Source organism: Bos indicus x Bos taurus, chromosome 7 (genome assembly GCF_003369695.1).
Source record: "Bos indicus x Bos taurus breed Angus x Brahman F1 hybrid chromosome 7, Bos_hybrid_MaternalHap_v2.0, whole genome shotgun sequence".
NCBI classification, from domain to species: Eukaryota; Metazoa; Chordata; class Mammalia; order Artiodactyla; family Bovidae; genus Bos; species Bos indicus x Bos taurus.
The window spans coordinates 91173100-91193218 of record NC_040082.1 but is presented as its reverse complement, the minus strand read 5'-3'; the positions used below and the strand labels follow the sequence as shown (position 1 = coordinate 91193218).

Sequence of the window (20119 nt, the reverse complement as noted above, 5' to 3'; positions counted from 1 at the left end):
TGGCGGATGGGAACCCGCTCCCCCTTGTGGTCAGTCCCCACAGCCACCACTCCAGCTTCTGCTGGAGACCCCTGCCCCACCATGCGCCCCCACCAGACCACCAGCACCTGCTCAGAGCCTGGTCTCCCAGCCACTGCAACCCCCCACCCCACCCCCATCGTAGCCCTGTACAAAGTCTAGCTGCCTGGCTTTCTTCTCTGTGAATCACCCGGGCCATGGGGACCTGGCCTGCCCACTAGTTGCTGCCCATCTCAGCCTTCCTACCCCTGCCCTCCTGTCCGCCTCCACACTTCCAGCCCAGAGCTCACCAGATCCGGGCTTGCCTCAGGCCCCTGCCTGCCCTGTGTAATGGCACCCCTGTGCAGACGCCTGTGGAAATCCGAGGGCTATGGCTGATCCCTGCCTACCATCCTGCCCCAGGTCCCGGTGCCCTCTCGATAAGCCTGAGCTTCTCAGCTGGGGCGACTGGGACTGGCCATGTGTTGAGACATTGTTAGCTGTCACAATGGGGAAAGGATGTACCTGGCATGGAGTGGGTGAGGTGGCGATACTGCCCTACACCCCATGGTGCCCAGTACGGCCCCCAGAATGGCCCCCACCGTCAGCAGTACCAGGAGAGCAGCCCTCCTCTGAACCAGACTCCTCATCTCCCATCTGGCTCTGTCCTCTCCAGGCTTGTCCAGTGTCCTCGATGACCCCAAGTCTGCAGGTGTGGCCACCTTTGTCATCCAGGAGGAATTTGACCGCTTCACTGGCTACTGGTGGTGCCCCACAGCCTCTTGGGAGGGTAAGTGCCTCTCTGGTTTAAAAACACTCGTGCACAGGACTTCCCTGGTGATCCAGGGGTTGAGACTCTGCGCTTCCACTGCAGGGGATGTGGGTTTGATCCCTGGCTGGGGAACTAAGATCCCTCATGCTGCAAGGTGCTGCAAAAAAATAAATACACTTCTGCAAATGCTCTTCTATTAATAGAAGCACAGTATACATGCTAGTCTACCCTTCACACTTTTATTTAAGATCGGCCTCGGCTAGCTTGCTGGTGACACTCAGGCTGCTGTTACAGAATACCACAGCCAGGGCAGCTTATAAACAACACTGTTGCTGGGACTGGGAGTCCACAACCAAGGCAGATTCGTTGCTGGTGAGGGACTTTCCCTAGCTTCCGGGTGCCATCTTATCTCCCTGTCCTCACGTGCTGAAGGGGCAGGGAGCTTTCTGAGATCTCCTTTTTGTAAGGAGCACTAATCCCCTTCATGAGGGCTCCACCCTCATGACCTGGTCACGTCCCGAAGGCCCCACCTTCCAGTACATCACACTGAGTGGTGGGGAGCTAGGATCTATCATTTGAATTCTGGGGGGATGCACACATTCCGTCCGTTGCAATCAGAACACGGAGAATCAGTCCTCTACCTGTGGATGTCTTGGGTGCCACAGCTAGAGAGTAGCCCCACTAGCTGAAACTTGAGAAAGCCCACTTGCAGCAGTGAAGACCTATCACAGCTATAAATTAATTTAAAATAAAAAGAGGAAAGAAAAGAAAATCCCGCCTTAGAGAAATTCCCAGCTGGAAGAGAGATGAGTTGAAGCTACATGCACCTAGAAGTTTGGTGGGTTTTGCCAACAAGTTAGGAAGAAGCCAGAGCAGTGGGCCCTTTTGTATCTGTTTTTCTTAGTTGTGCCTAAGGCCGGATGTGTCACCTTTTCCCTGTTCAGCAGAGCACAGTCTGTCTTCTGAGGGAGGGAACAGTCATTTCCGGGGCCAGTGAGTAGTGTCAGACTCTCCACAGCATGAGCAGAACTGGCCCAGGCCTCTGCTGCTCAGAGTCCCTCTGACCTGAGCGCCAGTGGGCATGGGGCCACAAAACCCAGGATCCTGGGGACCAGGCGTTGGTGTCCACCGCCCCAGCCTTGCACCACCCCATCGGCCATCCACAGCCACCTTTACATCAGCTCACCTTTTCCTTAAGTTGATTGGTAAAGAAAACTTCATGGTCCAACCGTGAATACAAGCTTGGCCTGAAAATTGTGCAGTGGGGAGAAACCAGTGCCCTACACTTTAGCCAGCACCCAGGCAGAGGTTGGATTGTCAGGGTTGGGTAGGCTGCTGGCACTCCCAAGACCTGGCGGGGATCGGCGTGTTTCTGGGGAAGACACTGTCCACACTCCTCCGTCTGGCCAGTGTCTTTCATCACTGTAACACCTGGTGTGCCTGAGGCCCACCAGGGAGAAGGGCTCCAGGTCAGAAGTCGGGGTCGGGTCAGGTCACTCTGCTCATGACTCTGCCTGTCAAAAGCAGGTGACTGTCCCACCCTTCGACATCATGGTCTATAAAATGAGGTCTTCTCCCCTTGTCCCTGTGGGCATGGAGGTGGGCTTCTTCTCTGTGGGGGGCTGTGGTCTCCTGAGTTTTCATGACAACCACAGATGTCTCCGGACATGGCATAGGTCCCTTGGGGACACAGAATGACCCCTGCTGTCATCTGCTGGCCTTGATGACGTCAGGATTCTCACTCTACTATTCTCAGCAGCTCAGAAACCCTCAGATAGAGCCCCCGGCATGCAGGAGCCCAGGGGCACTCACTCCGCTTGCTGTAACCAGCACCCTACAGAGCAGGTGTGGACATCTGCAGGCCAAGTGGGCTTAGCCACATTTGGTGGATGATGTTGGTCTACCCTAGCGAGTTAGATGAGGGTATAAGATGCAGAGGGGACCCTTCTCAGCAACCGAGAAAGGAATGGCTAAGGGCTCCATCCCTTGACCTTGGCACTGGCAGCCCCCATGCCGCTTGCTAAGCCAGCAGCTCCTGGCTACTCGCTTCCTTCTCGTGACAATGTTCACGGCACCCTTTCTTGCCTCGGCCCCGAATGCTGGTCTGCTCGGGTGGGTGTGACCAAGTCCCACAGATGGGCAGCTTGGACGTCACAGCTTGGAGACTGGACGTCCTAGGTGGAGGCATTGGCAGCTTTGGGTGTCTGGGCCCCACCGTGGTGGAGCAGAATCCTGTGTGGGCAGGAGTGGGGGGCAGCGGGGGGATGCCTGGCACCCTCAGCAGGTGCCCGGCTCCTTCCCAGGGTCAGAAGGCTGCAAGACGCTGCGGATCCTGTACGAGGAAGTGGACGAGTCTGAGGTGGAGATCATCCATGTGCCCTCCCCTGCGCTGGAGGAAAGGAAGACGGACTCCTACCGGTACCCCCGGACAGGTGAGGGCCTGGGATAGGTCAAGGCAGCTTGGAGATGTCTGAAGCCTCGTGGAACCCGGTGAGGCACCAACCAGGATGGGCCCACAGGACCCAGGCAGGAATAGACCCAGAGAAGCAGGCTGGGTTCGGGAACAACAGCCGGGCCAGCGCCAGCATCAGTGGTGACTGGCGTCCTGCCTTGGGGCCCAGGAGACAACAGGAGCCCTGGGGAGGTAGTGGAGGGTGTGGCCTCTCTGAAGGCGTGTCGGACACTCATTGCCTTGTGAGAGTACAGTTTGCCCCGTGTCTCAAGAGAAGCCAGAAATCCAGACTCACCCACAAAGTCTACCAATTTATTTTTTTTTAACGTGGACCATTTTTAAAGTTTTTATTGAATTTTTTTATAACATTGCTTCTGTTTTATATTTCAGTTTTGGGCCAAGAGGCTTGTGGAATCTTAGCCTCCTGACCAGGGATCGAACCTGCACCCCCTGCATTGGAAGCTCCGAGTCTTAACCACTGAACTACCAAGTCCCAGAAATCTACCAATTCTTAAACATGTCTCAAATTATTTAAAAATACTTTTAGTGGGACTTCCCTGGCATCCAGTGGTTAAGACTTTGCCTTCCAATGCAGGGGGTGCAGGTTCGATCCCTGGTTGGAGAGCCAAGATCCCACATGCCATGCTAGGCACAGTCACACAATTTTTAAAAAGAAAAACAAACTTGGTGAGCCACACAAAATACTCATGCAGGCCAGGTTTAGCATCTTTGGGGCCCCCATGGAAGCCTCCAAGAGACTTGTTCCTGCCGACTGTGGGCTGTGCTAGACAGAGCCTTCCTGGGGAGACTTCTAGGCCCTGGTGTGAATGGGGAGGTCAGTCTTTTCCTTCCCTTGCTGGAAAGGTGAGGAAGCAGAGCTCCAAGATACCACCTGCCAGGGTGCTAGAGCCATGGGCCAGAGCTGAGACATGTCATAGGAACTGAATCCCACCCTGGAGAACCTGTCTCGGCTACCCCAGCCTATAGCCTGCCTGCCTCCTGACTGCTGAGCACCAGCTGTTGCCAGACATGGGCCCTGTTTCTGCGTCATGGGTGCTTTTATTAGGGGCGTGTGCCATCTTTGCACCCAGCTTTCAAGGTCTCCCGAGGCAGGGAGATATCTTCCTCCTGTTTTGTGTCCCTCCATGACCCCCGACCAGCCCAGGCCTGATCTCTGTTCTTACACAGCAGATCTGTAGCCACATCACCACTGGGCCCATGGTCCAGGCTCACAGTCAGTCCTGCCTGGGGGCCTTTGTTCCCCAGGCCAGAGAGGGTGACACACCCACAGAGGGACCTTTGGACAGTTGGTGTCTTCCTCCCCTCCCCCCATGTCAGCTGGGTCACAGCCTGGGAGCATCCCCTGCACCCCCAGCTGCCGCCCCAGCACCTCCTGTCAGCCCTCTTGGTCCACCTGCCAGGTCCACCTTGCTTTCATTTCTGCAGGCAGCAAGAACCCCAGGATCGCCTTGAAACTGGCTGAGTTCCAGACTGACAGTCAGGGCAAGGTAAATGTGGCCGGGGCACCTGGAAGAAGCGTCCAGGTGAGGAGGGGAGGCCAGGGTCTCTGCTGGGAGATCAGGTGGCCAGATCAGAAGCACTCCAGGGCAGGTGCTTCTCTGGCCAACTGAACCCAAAAGAGGCTCCACCCAGAGCCCCGGCTTCCAGGCCACACCCTTCCATCCATCACCCTGAACCTGGATTCAGACAGGGAGTGGCCCTGGGGTGTGGAGAGGGGACCCCTGTGAGTGAGCTTTGAGCGGAGGCCCTGCAGGGGTTGGGGTGCCCAGAAGGGCGGGGGTGCAGTCACCTGGAGGATCTGACCTTCGACCAAGGGTACCCCTGTCCCCGCCTCTGGGCAGTTCCTCATCTGTCACTTCAGCAGACGCATCAGTGTTCCGGATCCTTCTCTCCATCACCTAGTCAGCATCACAGATGGGGGTCCTCATCACCCAGGGAGTCACTCTTCAGGATCCATAGCCAGGAGGGCAGGGGAGGCTGTGGGGAGAAGGGTGGAGGCGATGCCCAACTCCATGTGAGGATGTTGGGGGGATGCCCCTCATGTCAGAGATCAAAGCAGGCTGGTGAGCCAGGAAGCCCCTTGTATTTTGGCCAGAATGGCTTCTTGTGTAACATTTCAGAAAAGTACCTGAGATAAACTACACTTATTTTCACGATCTAGGGGTTGGTTTTGGTTTGGGCACGAGTAGGCCCTAACCATGGAGAAGGAAATGGCATCCCACTCCAGTGTTCTTGCCTGGAGAATCCCAGGGACGGGGGAGCCTGGTGGGCTGCTGTCTATGGGGTCACACAGAGTCAGACACGACTGAAGCGACTTAGCAGCAACAGCAGCAGCAGCAGGCCCTAACCAAGCCCCTTCTCCACTCCTGACCAGAATGTTCTGGTGGATCCTCCAGGGACCTGCACTAAGCGGCTTTGCTGAGCCCCACCAGCTGTTGTAAATGGTTCCAGGCCCTCCCTCAGATGAGCAGGGTCCTGAGATGGCTGGGGGATTTTGCCTACTAACCCACAGCTGGGGGATGCAGAGGTTGGGGGCAGGCCTGGGTGTGGGATGTGCTGGGCCCTGCTGGCCTCTCTCCCATGCACCCTCCTCAGGAGATGCCCCACTAGCCCTGTGTCACCTCCAGGAAGCCACAGGGGCCAGAGGCTTGTCTTGCCCAAGGCCACCTGGCTCTTCAGCAACAGCCATGCCAGAACCCTTGGTTTCCAGTCAGCAGGCTGTCGCAGCAAAGACCGCTGGGAGGCTTTAGTCCCCAAAGGCTGTCATCTCCTGTTCTGGAGGCTGAAGGTCTGAAACCAAAGTGTCGACAGGGCGGCTTCCTCCGGAGGCCTGGCAGAAGACCTGTCTCTGGCTATCCGAGGCCTGGGAATGCCACCTTCTCCCTGCGTCGTGTCACAAGACAGGATGCATGGCGCCTGTGTCCACATCTCCCCCTATTATAAGGACGCTCATCCTGTGGGTTTGGGCCCCCACACCCCAGACCTCAGTATAACTGCCCCATTTCCAAGTCAGGCCCCCTCCTTAGGTCCCAGGAGTTAGGGCTCCAGTGTGTGGCTCTGGGGAGATACAGCACCTCAGAGCAGTGGCAGCACACGGCCAGGCCGGATGGTAACCCACGTCTGTCTGTTCCCCTTTAGATCGTGTCAACGCAGGAGAAGGAGCTGGTGCAGCCATTCAGCTTGCTGTTCCCGAAGGTCGAGTACCTCGCCAGGGCCGGCTGGACCCAGGACGGCAAGTAGTGAGTGTCATCCCTCAGAATCCAAGACACCCCTCACAGTCATTTCTGCCCTGGGTTGGGCCAGACACACTACACCAGAGCCCCAAAGCATACCCGGGGGCCAGACCTGGCCGGCTGCCCATCACCATGCAGCTCACAAGAATGATTTTTCCATTTTCCAGTGATGCAGGGGCTGGGGATCCAAAGAGGAGTATTTCATCACATGGAAATGATAGGAAATCCATATTTCAGTGTCCAGAGATAAAGCTTTATTGGCACATGGCCACACCTCTGTGGCCACTCACTCCACACAGGCAGAGTTGAGTAGTTGAGAAAGGAACAGTGGCCTGCAATGAGGGCACCTGGTCTGTCTTTCTGTTGAGAGTCAACTTTTCCACCTCTGATGCCAGTAGATCTCTGTCCACAATACACTGAAGTTGGGACTTCCCTGGCAGTCCAGAGGTTAGGACTCGCACTTTCACTGCAAGAGGGCGAGGGTTCAATCCCTGGTCTGGGAACTAAGATCCCGCATGCCGTGCATTACGACAAAAAAAGAAACAAACAGAAAAAAGATTTAAGCTAACTGTCCACTTAGAGCAAGATATGAAGCAAAGGACAAATAAGGGCCGAGGGTTTGGCAGAAGTTGCCCAAGTTCACCAGTGACGCGAGGTGTTTGCAGAACAGCCGGATCGTACAGTTTTGTCAGCACCCACCCCAGCCCCGTCCCCACCACCCCCATCTCCCTCCTGGGCATGCCTGCCAGCCAGGGAGGCTTTATGTACTGCGTAGTCACTTGCTCGAGTGTCACTGAAGCTGACAGAGGAGGAGCCATTCTGACCATGCACACGCATGGGCAGGGGGTGTCAGGCCCCAGCTGGCCTGCACCAGGCCCTGAGTTTCCCGTCCTCCCATCTCACCCTCCAGTGCCTGGGCCATGTTCCTGGACCGGCCCCAGCAGCGCCTCCAGCTGGTCCTCCTGCCCCCAGCACTGTTCATCCCTACCACCGACAACGAGGAGCAGCGGGCGGCCTTCGCCAGGGCTGTGCCCAGGGATGTCCAGCCGTACGTGGTGTATGAGGAGGTCACCGACGTGTGGATCAATGTAAGAGCTGGGGTGTGGGGCCCTGTCCTCGCGCACCTCCTGGTTTCCCATGTCCCTACCCCCAGGCCCCCAGCTCCTCAGTGTGGGGAAGCCAGCTCAGGAGGGAGGGTTGGCGGGGACTGCCCTCTGGCCAGACTGTCCAAGCCTCCGCTTTCTCAAAGAGACACAGCCTGAGTTTCCCCGCACCTGCTCCTGCCACACCCCCAACTCATGACACCTCTCTCTGCCCCGACAGGTTCACGACATCTTCTACCCCTTCCCCCAAGCAGAGGGAGTGGACGAGCTCTGCTTCATCCGTGCCAACGAGTGCAAGACTGGCTTCTGCCACCTGTACAAAGTCACCGCTGTCCTGCGGCCCCGCGGCTATGACTGGACCCAGCCCTTCAGCCCCGGGGATGGTGAGCAAGCCCAACTAATACTTACTCACCACTCTTGCCTGCAGTTCAAGCCAGTGGTTCAGTGCACGGCTTGTTCACGGGTCCCACCCCACAGGGTGTGGGTGTTTGTGATTAAGAGACTGGCCTTTCCCAACGCCGTTCCTGGTCTGGAAGGGCTATCACAGCCATGACTGGTTTCTTTTGGCAGCAGGGTTCATCCAGCACCAACTGCATGCCAAGGCCCTTTGTGTACCAAGGCTGTGCCATCTGGCCCCTTATAGGAGAAGCTGCCTTGCCCTGCACACAGGGAGGGTCACTGTATAAAGAGACAAGTGTGGACATCTCTGCTCTAGAGGGGAGGCAGGCAGACATCAAGAGACGGTGAAAGACACCAGGAGGCCCGGAGCACATCAGTGGATAACGTGACACAGGGCAGAAACCTGTGGCAGAGGTGGCCACACAGTGCTCTAGGCAGAGGGCATAGCCGGTGCAAAGGCCTGGGGACAGGACTAGGCCTGGTGTTGGGGAGGGACAGTGAGGAGGCCCATGTGGCTGGAGCAGAGTAGTTGGCGGGGTAAGGGAGGGAAGGCCTGGTGTGGTCGGTGGGACCCTCTAGGCCGTGAGGAGCATGGGCTTGAACCCAGAAGAAGGTTCAGGAGCTCAGAGTGAGTTGGAGCAAGGCAGGGGGACCAGCAGGCTGTGCCATCACCCAGGCCTGCTGGGGGTCTCACGGGGGTGGCTTGGTAACGAGGGGCACAGAGGCTATAGAGCTGGAGCAGTGCATTGGCAGGGCCGCCAGCCCCAGAGGAGGCCTGTGCGACTCGGCTCCCCATGTGGGCCCAACGGTGCGGGCATCGGGGAAGGTTTGGGGGCAGGCAGTGGCGCACCCACCTTGCAGTGAGTGAGGGACTGAGGAGTGGCTGTCCCTCCTGGGTCCTCTGGTGATGGTCAGTTAGCCCAGGTCTCTGTTCTGTACGCCCTGTGGATCCGTGTGGGGACATCTGCCCCTCCATAGGATACGTTGACAGTAGTTTGGTTCAGACCCAAGAGAATAGAAAGGATCTGTAGCCACTGCTAATAAACTGTTTTTAATATAAAATTTCAAACACATGGCAAGAAACATTACATATTGTTATTTACCTGATAAGACCTCTAAAGCGAGGACTTCCCTGGTGGTCTAGTGGTTGAGAATCCACCTGCCAATGCAGGGGACACAGGTTCAATCCCTGGGTCAGGAGGATTCCACATACTGCGGAGCAACTAAGCCTGTGTGCCCTGGAGCCCATACTTCTCAACAAAAGAGGCCACCACAATGAGAAGCCCACTCGCCACAACTAGAGAGAGCCCATGTGTAGCAACAAACATCAAGCATGACCAAAAATAAGTAAATAAATATATAAAAAAAGAGAGAGACCTACCCACCCAAAAAAACCTACTGTAACTCCCCTGAGCCTTTGGTCAGTCCCAGAGTTTAGTCAAGACCTGGTTCCCAACCTGTCCTAACCAGTCACAAGTTCAAGGCCTGGAAGGAGGTGGTTTGGCCCGCAGGGTTCTAAAACTGGGTACCTTTTTTTTTTTTGGCCTTATCAGTCTGCATGTGGAATTTTATCAATAGTTCCCTGACAAGGAATCAAATCTATACCACCTGCAGTGGAAGCTTGGGGTCAGGAGAAGCTCAGAGTCCTAACCACTGTGCCTCCAGGGAAGTCCCCAAAATCGGATGCTTTTGATAAAAATGCAGATCTCAGGTCTGCGTCCCATGGCAGGGGCCCAGCCGGTCCACCTGCCTGTCTCCCAGCTGCCTGGGTTTTGCAGCAAGTCCATTTTGTGCTTTGAGTCTGTGTCACAGCTTCCCCGGGCCCCCTTCACCTCTTTTCCTATCCTTCCAGATGAATTTAAATGTCCCATCAAGGAGGAGATCGCACTGACCAGCGGCGAGTGGGAGGTTTTGGCGAGGCACGGCTCCAAGGTACCCGAGTCTCCACACACGCCTGTACACACACATGTGCACAGACACACACACATGGTCCTGACCCCTCCAGACCCTGGGCGCCTGTGGCTTTCTTCTCCACCCCCATGCCCCGCACCTAGCCACCCGCTCCTGCTCTGCAACTAAGGGCCATGGGGGCTGCACTTGCCACCAGCAGGAGATCCTGGGTCTGGAGGCAGGGTTGTCTGCGTTTCCTTGGATCCTGGTGGGTGGGACCTGGCCCATTCTCCCTGCCATTAGGAGCGTCCACTTGGGCTCCTTCCGCTGCATGAAGCTACCTGTGGACACTGGTGGGGCCCACCGTGGAACTGCCCTGCATCCATCATTGGGGGCCAGGTCTGCAAAATTCTCAGTTTTACAGAGAGACCCCTTAATCAGACGTCCTGGAGGCCTCCCTCCCTCCCAGCTTTTATAAAGGTCTCCTGGTCCAAAGACTCAGACAGACCTAAACTGTCCAAGTGCCCAAGAGGAGATGTAGGCCAACCTTTTTAAAGCCCAGAGCTGGGTGGCCCGTGTGCTGCCAAGGGAAGGGGCCTTGGCACCCCTGGGCAGAGAGCAGAGGGGGCATCCATTACAGTGTCAACCTGCACCTCATCTGACCTGACAGCCCCCATTCTAGGCGAGACCACCCGGGACACGCTCAGGTTAGCACACAAGTGTGCACTGTTGATATGGTAGGAAACAGCAATGTGAAAACACTCGATCAGGAGACAAGTGACCTCCTTGGGCCCAGGTAGTGTAAGGCACGGTGCCCGTGACAGTGGGACCACACTTGTCCCTACTGGGTGGCTCTGCTGTGCTTGAGTCTTGCTGGAGGCACCCCTGGGCTCATAGCCTCGCTTGGCCCAGCCAGCCAGGCACTAAGACTGGGTTTCCTTGCTGCGACATGGGGCCAAACAGCTCCAACCCTCCCATCTCCACATCAGTGGACACTTGGGGCAACTGTGAGCACTGTGGGTGTGGAGCAGCCTCCCTGGCCCCCACCCCAGCTGTGATGACCACAGATGTGTCCAGAGGCTGCCAAATGGCCCGGGGGCACAGAGCGGCCCCAGGTGAGAACCCTGTTTTAAAGTACTTTGAAGGCCTTTAGCAGCTGGCAGACACACAGGACAATATTAAAATCTTTCTCTGGGGACTTGCTGGGTGGTCCAGTGGTTAGGACTCAGTGCTGTCTCTGCCAGGGCCTGGGTTCAGTCCCTGGTAGGGGAACTAAGATCCCCCATGCCGTGCTCACGGCTGGGGGGGAAAAAAAAAAAAACTTTCTCCATGGTCAGAGTTTAATCCTCTGCACACCCTATCTTTTTACCTAGAAATTTTCTTTAAAATAAAAAAGCAACATTTTAAGAAAGAGAAAAGGAAAGAATGTCCTTTGCCGTTCCTTTGCCGTCACTGCCCACAGCCACATGCTCCACCCCTGTGCCCCGGGTCTGGGTGGGTCCCTCATCTGCAGACTCTCCTTCCCGCCCATACAGCTTCTTACAGAGACTTGGTAACAAAACCAGCACACGACTTAACTATGGGTGGTTTGGGATTTTCTAATGACATCCTCCATTTTCAGAAAACCTGCATTTATTTTCCAGTGAGCGCATGATAACCAACATACCAGCATTGGTTGTAAAAATTGAATTTCTCTATACGGTCCCCTTCCATCCTCACCCAGGCCCCCGTGACCTGCCTCCATCCTCAGAAGTGACCACAGTGGGGAATCACTGTAGGTCTTTCCTGTTTGCACAGGAACATGAGTATTTTAGAGGGTTTGTAGGGTTGCATGGCTTCTTGTGGCCCCAGAGAGGTGTGCTGTAAGGGTGGAGCCAGCCTGTCTTTAGGACATTTCAGCTATCATCAGCTCTCTCATCTGAAGAGCACTTGGGGCATCGCTGTGCCTTCATTTGGAATTTGCCCCTCCAGTGCCATCCTTGGGAGCAGTCCCCAGGGGCATAAAGGCCTGTTCAGAGCATCTGTGCTGCACGGTCAGCCCAGCAAGGCAGTGCCTCTTTCGTCCCCAGAACGAGGTTCTTTCCCCCTCCTCCTGAGGTCCTTGCCTGAGAACCACACCCAGGCCTGACGGGCTTTTCCTCCAGGAAATAGCGGGGCAGGGAGTTACCACTTCTTAACCCTGAGCACTTGGGTCAGAGGGTGGGCTGTCCCCACTGGGGACCAGGACTGGGGGCTGCTGGACCCAGGACAGGCCCTCCCTCGGCCTCGGTATCCCCCCACAACTGTGCCTTCAGTCCCCCTCCGGTGGCTCTGGGCCCGCCTGGAAGGAGCTGTCCAGACTGGGAGTTCTGATTCCAAGTCAGACCAGAGAACATGTGGTTAGCCCAGCTCTAGTGGAGTGGGCTTCTTCCCTGCGGGATCCAGGACAGTCTCCCAGACAGCTCTCCAGCCGGCGGGCTGAAGCCAGCTCTGGGAGAACTGTCCTCCCTGTTCATAGAACACTGAGCCCTCCCTGGGGGCGGGGAGGGAGGCCCCGGGGGCCATGTCACCAGGAGCTCCTGTGCCACCTGCAGATCTGGGTCAACGAGGAGACGAAGCTGGTATACTTCCAAGGCACGAAGGACACGCCCCTGGAGCACCACCTTTATGTGGTCAGCTACGAGGTGGCTGGCGAGATCGTGCGCCTCACCACACCCGGCTTCTCCCACAGCTGCTCCATGAGCCAGGTGGGCCTCTCCCCAACGTGCCCTCCCTTGGAACATTCCAAAATATCAGGCAGCAATCTGGAACATGACCACAGGGCCACCCCCGACCCAGACAAGTAGGCAGTGTAGTCTGCTGGCTGTAGGACCAGCAAGATGGGGAGGTCTGGGTCTGAACCCGCCCCCAGGTCCCTCAGTCAGCAGCACCCAGGGCCCCCCTGGTCAGGGGACAGGCTCCTCTCACCTTTCAGGGTAGGGGTGGTGGTAACAGCAGGGTCACACGAGCAAACACACCACACGGGGTATGGACGGCAGGCAGTTGATGCAGGTGGAGGTGATGGGGGAAGGCGCCAGCACAGTGGGGGTGATGGGAGGCGCCCCGCGGTCTCAGTGCCCCATCCCGCCCGCAGAACTTCGACATGTTCATCAGCCACTATAGCAGCGTGGGTACACCACCCTGCGTGCACGTCTACAAGCTCAGCGGCCCCGACGACGACCCTCTACACAAGCAGCCCCGGTTCTGGGCCAGCATGATGGAGGCAGCCAGTGAGTAACCCCAGACCCCTGGGACCTAGACCGCGTGCATTGCCGGCTGAGCCCTGGTGAATAACGCGGGTGAGCGCAAGGCAGCAAGCGGCCCAGAGCCCCAAGAACCAATCGAGCGTAACCATAGCCCTGAACTGTCCTGTGGGGCCCCCGAGACAGCCTCAAGTTTCTGTGCTGCTGTCCCAGAGAGAGCACATGCAAAGGGCAGGAGCCGGCTCTGCCAGGTGGAGGGGTCCCTGCTGCTGCTGCTGCTAAGTCGCTTCAGTTGTATCCGACTCTGCGACCCCGTAGATGGCAGCCCACCAGGCTCCCCCGTCCCTGGGATTCTCCAGACAAGAACACTGGAGTGGGTTGCCATTTCCCTCTCCAATGCATGAAAGTGAAAAGTGAAAGTGAAGTTGCTCAGTCATGTCTGACCCTCAGTGACCCCATGGACTACAGCCTACCAGGCTCTTCCATCCATGGGATTTTCCAGGCAAGAGTACTGGAGTGGGGTGCCATCGCCTTCTCCAGAGGGGTCCCTACACAGGGCCAAGTGCACCTGTGCAGAGCAGATGGCCCCTGCCTGGGGTCGGTTGGTAGGGGCCTCGGGGAGTGGGAGGAAGCTGGTTAATTAACCCAGGAGCCTCCAGGGCGGCCAGGCCTCCACCTGGGTGACCCCAGGTTCCAATTCTAGCTGCGGAAGCGAATGCCAGTCAGTTCACTTCATCTCTCTTAAATGTTTCATTACCTACTGAATGGCCCCGTGGCAGCCCACGAGTTGTAAACTGAATGCAGAGCACCCCGCCATGGGGATCACTCACTAAAAAGGGCCCCCTGGTTATAACTGCCAGGAAGCACAGAAGACGGGGTGCTTCTGGTCCACCCTCTGGGTTTGGGGGAGTGTGGGTTCGGCCAGACGTGGGCCCCGCTCAGAATTGAGCCTGCCTTGGCTCACCCTGGCCCTCGGAGCCACAGCCACTCTGTCTCCATAGGCTGCCCCCCCGATTACGTGCCTCCGGAAATCTTCCATTTCCACACGCGGTCCGATGTGCGGCTCTATGGCATGATCTACAAGCCCCACGCCGTGCAGCCAGGGAGGAAGCACCCCACTGTCCTCTTTGTGTATGGAGGCCCACAGGTAGGCACGCCCCTCCCCCATACCCCCCATCCAGGGCTCGCGGGGCCCCTCCTAGCGCTGCTGCCCATCCCCACTGACCTCACTGCACAGCCTCCCCCTTTCACCTGGTGATACTCCCTGTCCCTCTGGGAAGCCCCCCTAAACCCCGTCTGTGTGTCTGGGCCACCCACCCAGCAGTGACCCACTCTTACCCCTGGTCAGCAGCTTGGAGCTCTGGGCCCAGCCCTCTGAGAAGGGGACAGGCCAGGCAGGCAGGTTGGCAAGCAGGTGCACCTAAGACAGCGCTTCTCAGCTGGGGTGGCTGTCTCCCAGGAGACACTTGGTGACATCTGGGGACATTTGTAGTCATCACAGCTGGGGTGGAGGTGCTCCTGGCATCTAGTGGGTAGAAGCCAGAGGTGCTGTCAACACCCTACAGCCAGCAGGACACCACCCAGAAGATGAGGAGGCCCCAAACATGAATTGTGCCGAAGTAAGGGACCAGCATAAGCCACATTACTTGGGGGACACACCACCCGGCACCACCAGCCTGCCACGCTCCCCATCAGCTTCTGTGTCTGTTTGTAGATAAAATAGAGGGGTAGAAAAGAGGCAAAATGTAGCTGAAGAAATAAGGGAGTAATTCCAGGGAGGAACTTGGGCAGGGGCCTTCCTCTCCGTGCCATCCATAGTCTTCATGATAGAGTGCAGGCCTCATCTTTAGACTCACACCTGCCTTGCCTTCCCCACAGGTGCAGCTGGTCAATAACTCCTTCAAAGGAATCAAGTACTTGCGGCTCAACACCCTGGCATCCCTGGGCTATGCTGTGGTCGTGATTGACGGCAGGGGCTCCTGTCAGCGAGGGCTTCGATTCGAAGGGGCTCTGAAAAACCAGATGGTAATGTCTTTTCCCATTCCCTTCTTGTGTGGTGAAGGTGGGGGGACCTGGGGTTTGGGGGAGGCCCTGGGGCACCTTCCTCAAGGACAGTCTTGGCCAGGGTGTCAGTCCTATGGGGCAGCCTATGGAACTAGAGGAATGTCCACTCTGCTGCTCAGCTCTGAGTGGTGCCCCGTGGGGAGACAGGTATACATATACCCTACCTGGTGCCTAAGACCCAGATGCAGCCAGGCATGTCAGTATAGGCCCCTTCAGCAGGAAGCCCCGAGGGCTAGGCCAGATAGGCACTGGTGGCTGTGGAAGTGGTAGTGGCGGTGGTGGTGAGGATGGTGATGATGGTGGGGATATTGATGGTGGTGGGGGTGATGCTGGTGATGATGAGGAATTTGATGGTGATAATGGTGGTGTTGAGGATGGAGGTAGTGGTGCTGGTGGTGGTGATAACACCAGCTGTTTGAGTCTTGGCACACACCAGGCCTCTGAATACAGGATACCTTGCATTTCATTTCATCCTCACACTCACTGTAAAATCCGTACTCTTCATGTTAACCTCCTTATTTTGGGGATGGGGAAACTGAGGCCCAGAGAGGGGATGTAACTTTATCAGAGCCAGCCAGGAGATGGCAGGGCAGGGTTGGTGCCAGGTCCTGCTGACCACCACCCCGAGAGGTTTGCACAGGACCTGGAGAGAGGGTGACTTCCAGAGAGGGCCCCCTGCGAGGGAAGGGAGACCGTGGGGCATGGGCCTGGGAGGAGGCCACTGAGGGGTACCTGGCCTCATTCCCCAGGGCCAGGTGGAAATTGAGGACCAGGTGGAGGGCTTGCAGTTCGTGGCCGAGAAGTATGGCTTCATTGACCTGAGCCGGGTGGCCATCCACGGCTGGTCCTACGGAGGCTTCCTCTCGCTCATGGGGCTGATCCACAAGCCCCAGGTGTTCAAGGTGGGTCCCGCCCCGCCTTCTCCCCCCTGTCTGCCAGCGCCCTCATGCCCCTTGGAGCCCGCCCCCCCTGGGGGAGGCATCTTGGCAGGGGCCTTGCCACGTGGCTGTTTCTCCCCGCAGCAGCCCCACGGGGACGAGCCCCCCTCCTCATTGCCCGCCACTGCTGACCCCAGGATGGCGTCCGGCTGCACAAAACCCCGCCAGCAGCTCTCTGTGGGAGGCTGAGCTCGGGACCCCGGCCCCGGACGGGCAGAGGTGGGGCATGGTGTGGAGAGCGTCGGGGGAGGGGCCCCCAGGCCGGCGGCGCTGCCAGGGCGATGAGGAGGAGGAGGCAGGAAGGCAGTGGGCCCAGGGAGGGGCCAAGTTCAGCCTGAGCGCTCGCCTAGCTCACCCACCCTCCCACGACAGTGCACGGTCCACGGGGGAGACACACGGAGGGCCCCTCCCCGCCAGCCCCCGTGTGCATGCCCGCTCCTCATGTCCTCCGGGGGAGGCCCCGGGACCACAGGCCAAACGCAGGCTCCCAGGACGTGACCCCTATGTGTGTCTCTCTCTCTTTCTCTGCACCCCTTCACCCACGGTGGCCCCCAGGTGGCCATCGCAGGCGCCCCGGTCACAGTGTGGATGGCCTACGACACGGGCTACACAGAACGCTACATGGATGTCCCAGAGAACAACCAGCTTGGCTACGAGGCGGGTTCCGTGGCCCTGCACGTGGAGAAGCTGCCCAATGAGTAAGGCCCCCTGCCGCCAGATCACGAAGGCCGGCCCTCCCTGAAGTTGGGTCCTCCTGGGGCCGGGTGGGCGTGGCTTCCACACCTGCTTCTCTGTCCGCCGGCGCCCCCTCCCCTTCCTCCATCCGCCTCACAGAAAGCAGGCCCCCGGGTTCTCTTGGCCCAAGGAGAGAGGGAAGCCCCCAGCCCTGCCCCCAGAAACATGGAGAGGAAGCTCTAGAATGATACTACTTTGGACACCCTGGCATCCCTTGGCTCCTAAGCACGTAGCCTGCCGTGGGCCCTGTGAGTCGGTTTTGAACCCTAACCGCCTGTCTTGTGGGTTCTGCCTCAGAACCCAGGTCCACAGTGGTTGTAAAACCTACGTGTGTTGGCCCAGCTCTGATATTCCATGTATGCTTTGGGCACTGGTTTCTGATTTTCCCATCGGAAGGAAAATGGCTTGGCCATTTCTGATGTACCTTGTGTCTGGTGAACGTCCACCCTGGCCTCACCTTTAGTGCCAAGGTTCTTGTCCCAGACTGACCCCGCCCTGGCCCCTCTCCCTGCGAGGCCGTTCTCTTCAGTCTAGAGGGTGACTCCAGGGGCCACCATGGTGCAGCCAAGCTCAGAACCCACAGCTCTGCAGCCACTTCCATCCACTTTTGCATTCATCTCAGTTCACTGGAATAATAAAAGACAGAAGCCTGGTGGTTGCCAGGGACTGGGAGCGACTGCTCATGGGTATAGAGTTTGCTTCAGGATGATGGAAATGTCCTGTAACTTAGGATCCAGGTGATGGCTACTTGACATTGTGAATGCACCAAATGCCCCTGAATTGTTCTCTTTAAAATGAGTGAATTTTAGATCATGTATCACCTCAGTAAGCTATTTTTATGTCAAAATTTCAAAAGGAATCATCCTCCACTACCCATGCCACATGTCAAGTGCTTGGTAGCCACTGGTGGTGTAGGGTGAGGCAGGTCTAGCACATTCCAGAAGCTTCTGGGACCTCAGGGCATTCCAGGTACCACTGGCCACACCCTCCCCTCCTGGCCAGGTGTCTCCCAGAGGTGCCAGTCATGCCAGATCATTGGGTTGCTCCACCATCTGCTGCCAAGTTGCTGCTTCTGCCTCCTCACTGCCATGGGGCAGGGTGAGAGAAGGGGGTTCGGTCCCAGACCCTCACCCCAACCTTGTCTTCCAGGCCTAACCGCCTGCTCATCCTGCACGGCTTCCTGGATGAGAACGTGCACTTTTTCCATACAAACTTCCTCGTCTCCCAGCTGATCCGCGCAGGAAAGCCTTACCAGCTCCAGGTGAGTGGCTCCTCCCAGGAGCTCGCAGGGTGGGCAGCAGCGTGGGTGGGGAGGGGGCAGTGGGAGGAAACCCATGTCCCTGCCCCCATCCTCATATCTGACTGCCTGGCTCCTCACGGTAATTGGTAATTACCCTGGCTCCCTGGGTCCCCGAGTCCATTCAGTAGATGCCTCGCAGTCCACTCCGCCCTCTGCTGGCCACCTCTGGGAACTGGGGGAGCACACGCTCTTACTGCAGGAGCACATGCGTTATTTTAAACCAAGAAGCTTGCTTTGAAGTTCGGAACCCCACCCAGAAAGTATGAGGGGCACGGGGGGAGTGGTTGGAGAGGAATTCCCTGAGGAGGTGACATTTAAGGATACTAATGAGTGAGTGGGGATTCAGCTAGGCCTAGGGGTCGGCTGTGGAGGACACTAGACAGAGGAGATAGTGAAAAGGAGCAGCTCAGGGACAAGAGACCAGCGTGGTTGCAGCCAGCAGAAGAGCTGAGGACCAGGGCCGAGTGACCAGCGTGGCCAGGCGGGCAGTGCCTCCAGTGGTGGGCGGGGCTTAAGCAGTAAGGGCGGGGTCTCAGGCGAGGGCAGGCCCTCACGAGAGGGTGGGGCTTCGGTGGTAAGGGTGGGGCTTTTGTGGTAAAGGGCCGGGCTTTGGGAGTGGGTCTCAGGGGAGGGCTGTATTTTTTTCTAAGGGTGAGGAAAGGTTGGTCATCTTTCAGGCAGCCGTGTAGACAGAGGCCCATGGGGCCAGTGGGACATGCACCAGTCAGTTGTCCTGGCAGGAAAGGGGCCGGGAGTGAGGAGCGAGAGGCCTGGTGGACTCCAGGGGTGGGACGTGGTCGGGGGGGTGGGAGGGTGAGGGGGGTGGTTGGGGGAGGCCTGATGCTGGAGGTAAGAAGGACAGATTTGATTACCTGCAGCCGCCACGCAGTCTTTTTGCATCCTGGACACCTTCACGTGCTCAGTCCTGTCAGGGGAGGACACGTTGCCATTCAACAGATGGAAAAACTGAAGGTCATCAGGCAGGAGGGACAGGCCTCAAGATCTATGGCTGTGCATGCACTGGCCAGACAGGGCAGGAGGGCGGCGGGGCTCCCACAGGGTGACGAGCTGTTGGGAGCAACCCTGCCCCCAACCCCACATGCACCCCCAACACAGGCCAGCAGCAGCTGCGTATCAGAGTTGAGGAGTCAGGCAGGGCCAGGGTGGATCCTCAAGTATCCCTTCTGAGCCTGAAGGCCTGAGTCTCCTGGTTGGGGTAGCCCCTCTCCCTGAATGACCACAGGTCATTTAACCTTGGGCAGGTCCTTTAACCTTGGGCCTGGTCTCCTTATCTATGAAATGGGCTTGATGACACCTGCCTCTGAGAGGTGTTGAGGGTCAAATGAGTGCTCTCAGGAAAAACATTGGGCACATGGGGGCCTGGAGACTTGTGCCTCTGCCTCCCAGGGGAAGTTGAAAGTGAGACAGGATGCTCCCTTGGAGGGTGGGAGAGGGGGGATGGAGCACACCCACTTTCCGCTTCAGACACCCTGAAACACTTGGCTTGGAGGCTGACAGGCCAAACTTGTTCACACTTCACATTGTTGCCGCAGACCAGGCCCACGACTGGGGGTTGGGAGCAGAGTGGGGAGCCAGATGAGCCTCTCCTTGCCCTCACAACCCAGGAAGAGGAAGTGACCAAGCACCCAGGACCCAGGGTGGCATAGAGGGGTGGGTGTCTGTCCCAGGTTGTGCCACTGCCCCGGGCCCTGAAGGAGTGGGACCTATGAAGCCTTGGGAGCAGTAGGACCCAGGAGTCCAGGTCTTGATCTCAGCCTGGCAACTCCTCTGAGCTGGGGACAGTATGGTGAGACTTGTGATTCATCCAGGATGGAATACTGAAGGCAAGGGTGGAGGAGGGCAGATATCTGAGCAGTTAGATGCATTCCTAGGGTGTGAAGCAGGTTTCACACCTGCCCCAGGAACCCTCACTCCATGGCCAGAAGCAAGACCTGCCTCGCTGTCACCATCCACCTGAGAGCCTACTTCCACTC

At 57.6% G+C, this 20119-nt stretch overlaps 1 protein-coding gene across 4 annotated transcripts in view; it reads left to right on the top strand.

The window, feature by feature from the left end:
- Positions 1-20119, top strand: part of DPP9 (dipeptidyl peptidase 9) — a 36819-nt gene that overhangs the window by 14953 nt on the left and 1747 nt on the right. For 2 of the 4 annotated variants that reach the window (XM_027547321.1, XM_027547322.1), the window contains 14 exons: positions 674-787; positions 3073-3201; positions 4668-4729; positions 6381-6481; positions 7386-7563; positions 7799-7961; positions 9830-9909; positions 12441-12593; positions 12980-13115; positions 14090-14235; positions 14967-15113; positions 15902-16054; positions 16646-16788; positions 17975-18086. In XM_027547321.1, coding sequence (XP_027403122.1) covers positions 674-787; positions 3073-3201; positions 4668-4729; positions 6381-6481; positions 7386-7563; positions 7799-7961; positions 9830-9909; positions 12441-12593; positions 12980-13115; positions 14090-14235; positions 14967-15113; positions 15902-16054; positions 16646-16788; positions 17975-18086 — 1817 coding nt within the window. Of the gene's footprint in view, positions 1-673; positions 788-3072; positions 3202-4667; positions 4730-6380; positions 6482-7385; positions 7564-7798; positions 7962-9829; positions 9910-12440; positions 12594-12979; positions 13116-14089; positions 14236-14966; positions 15114-15901; positions 16055-16174; positions 16310-16645; positions 16789-17974; positions 18087-20119 lie in introns of those variants that run through there. The other 2 variants (XR_003511922.1, XM_027547323.1) reach the window with 2 other exon arrangements.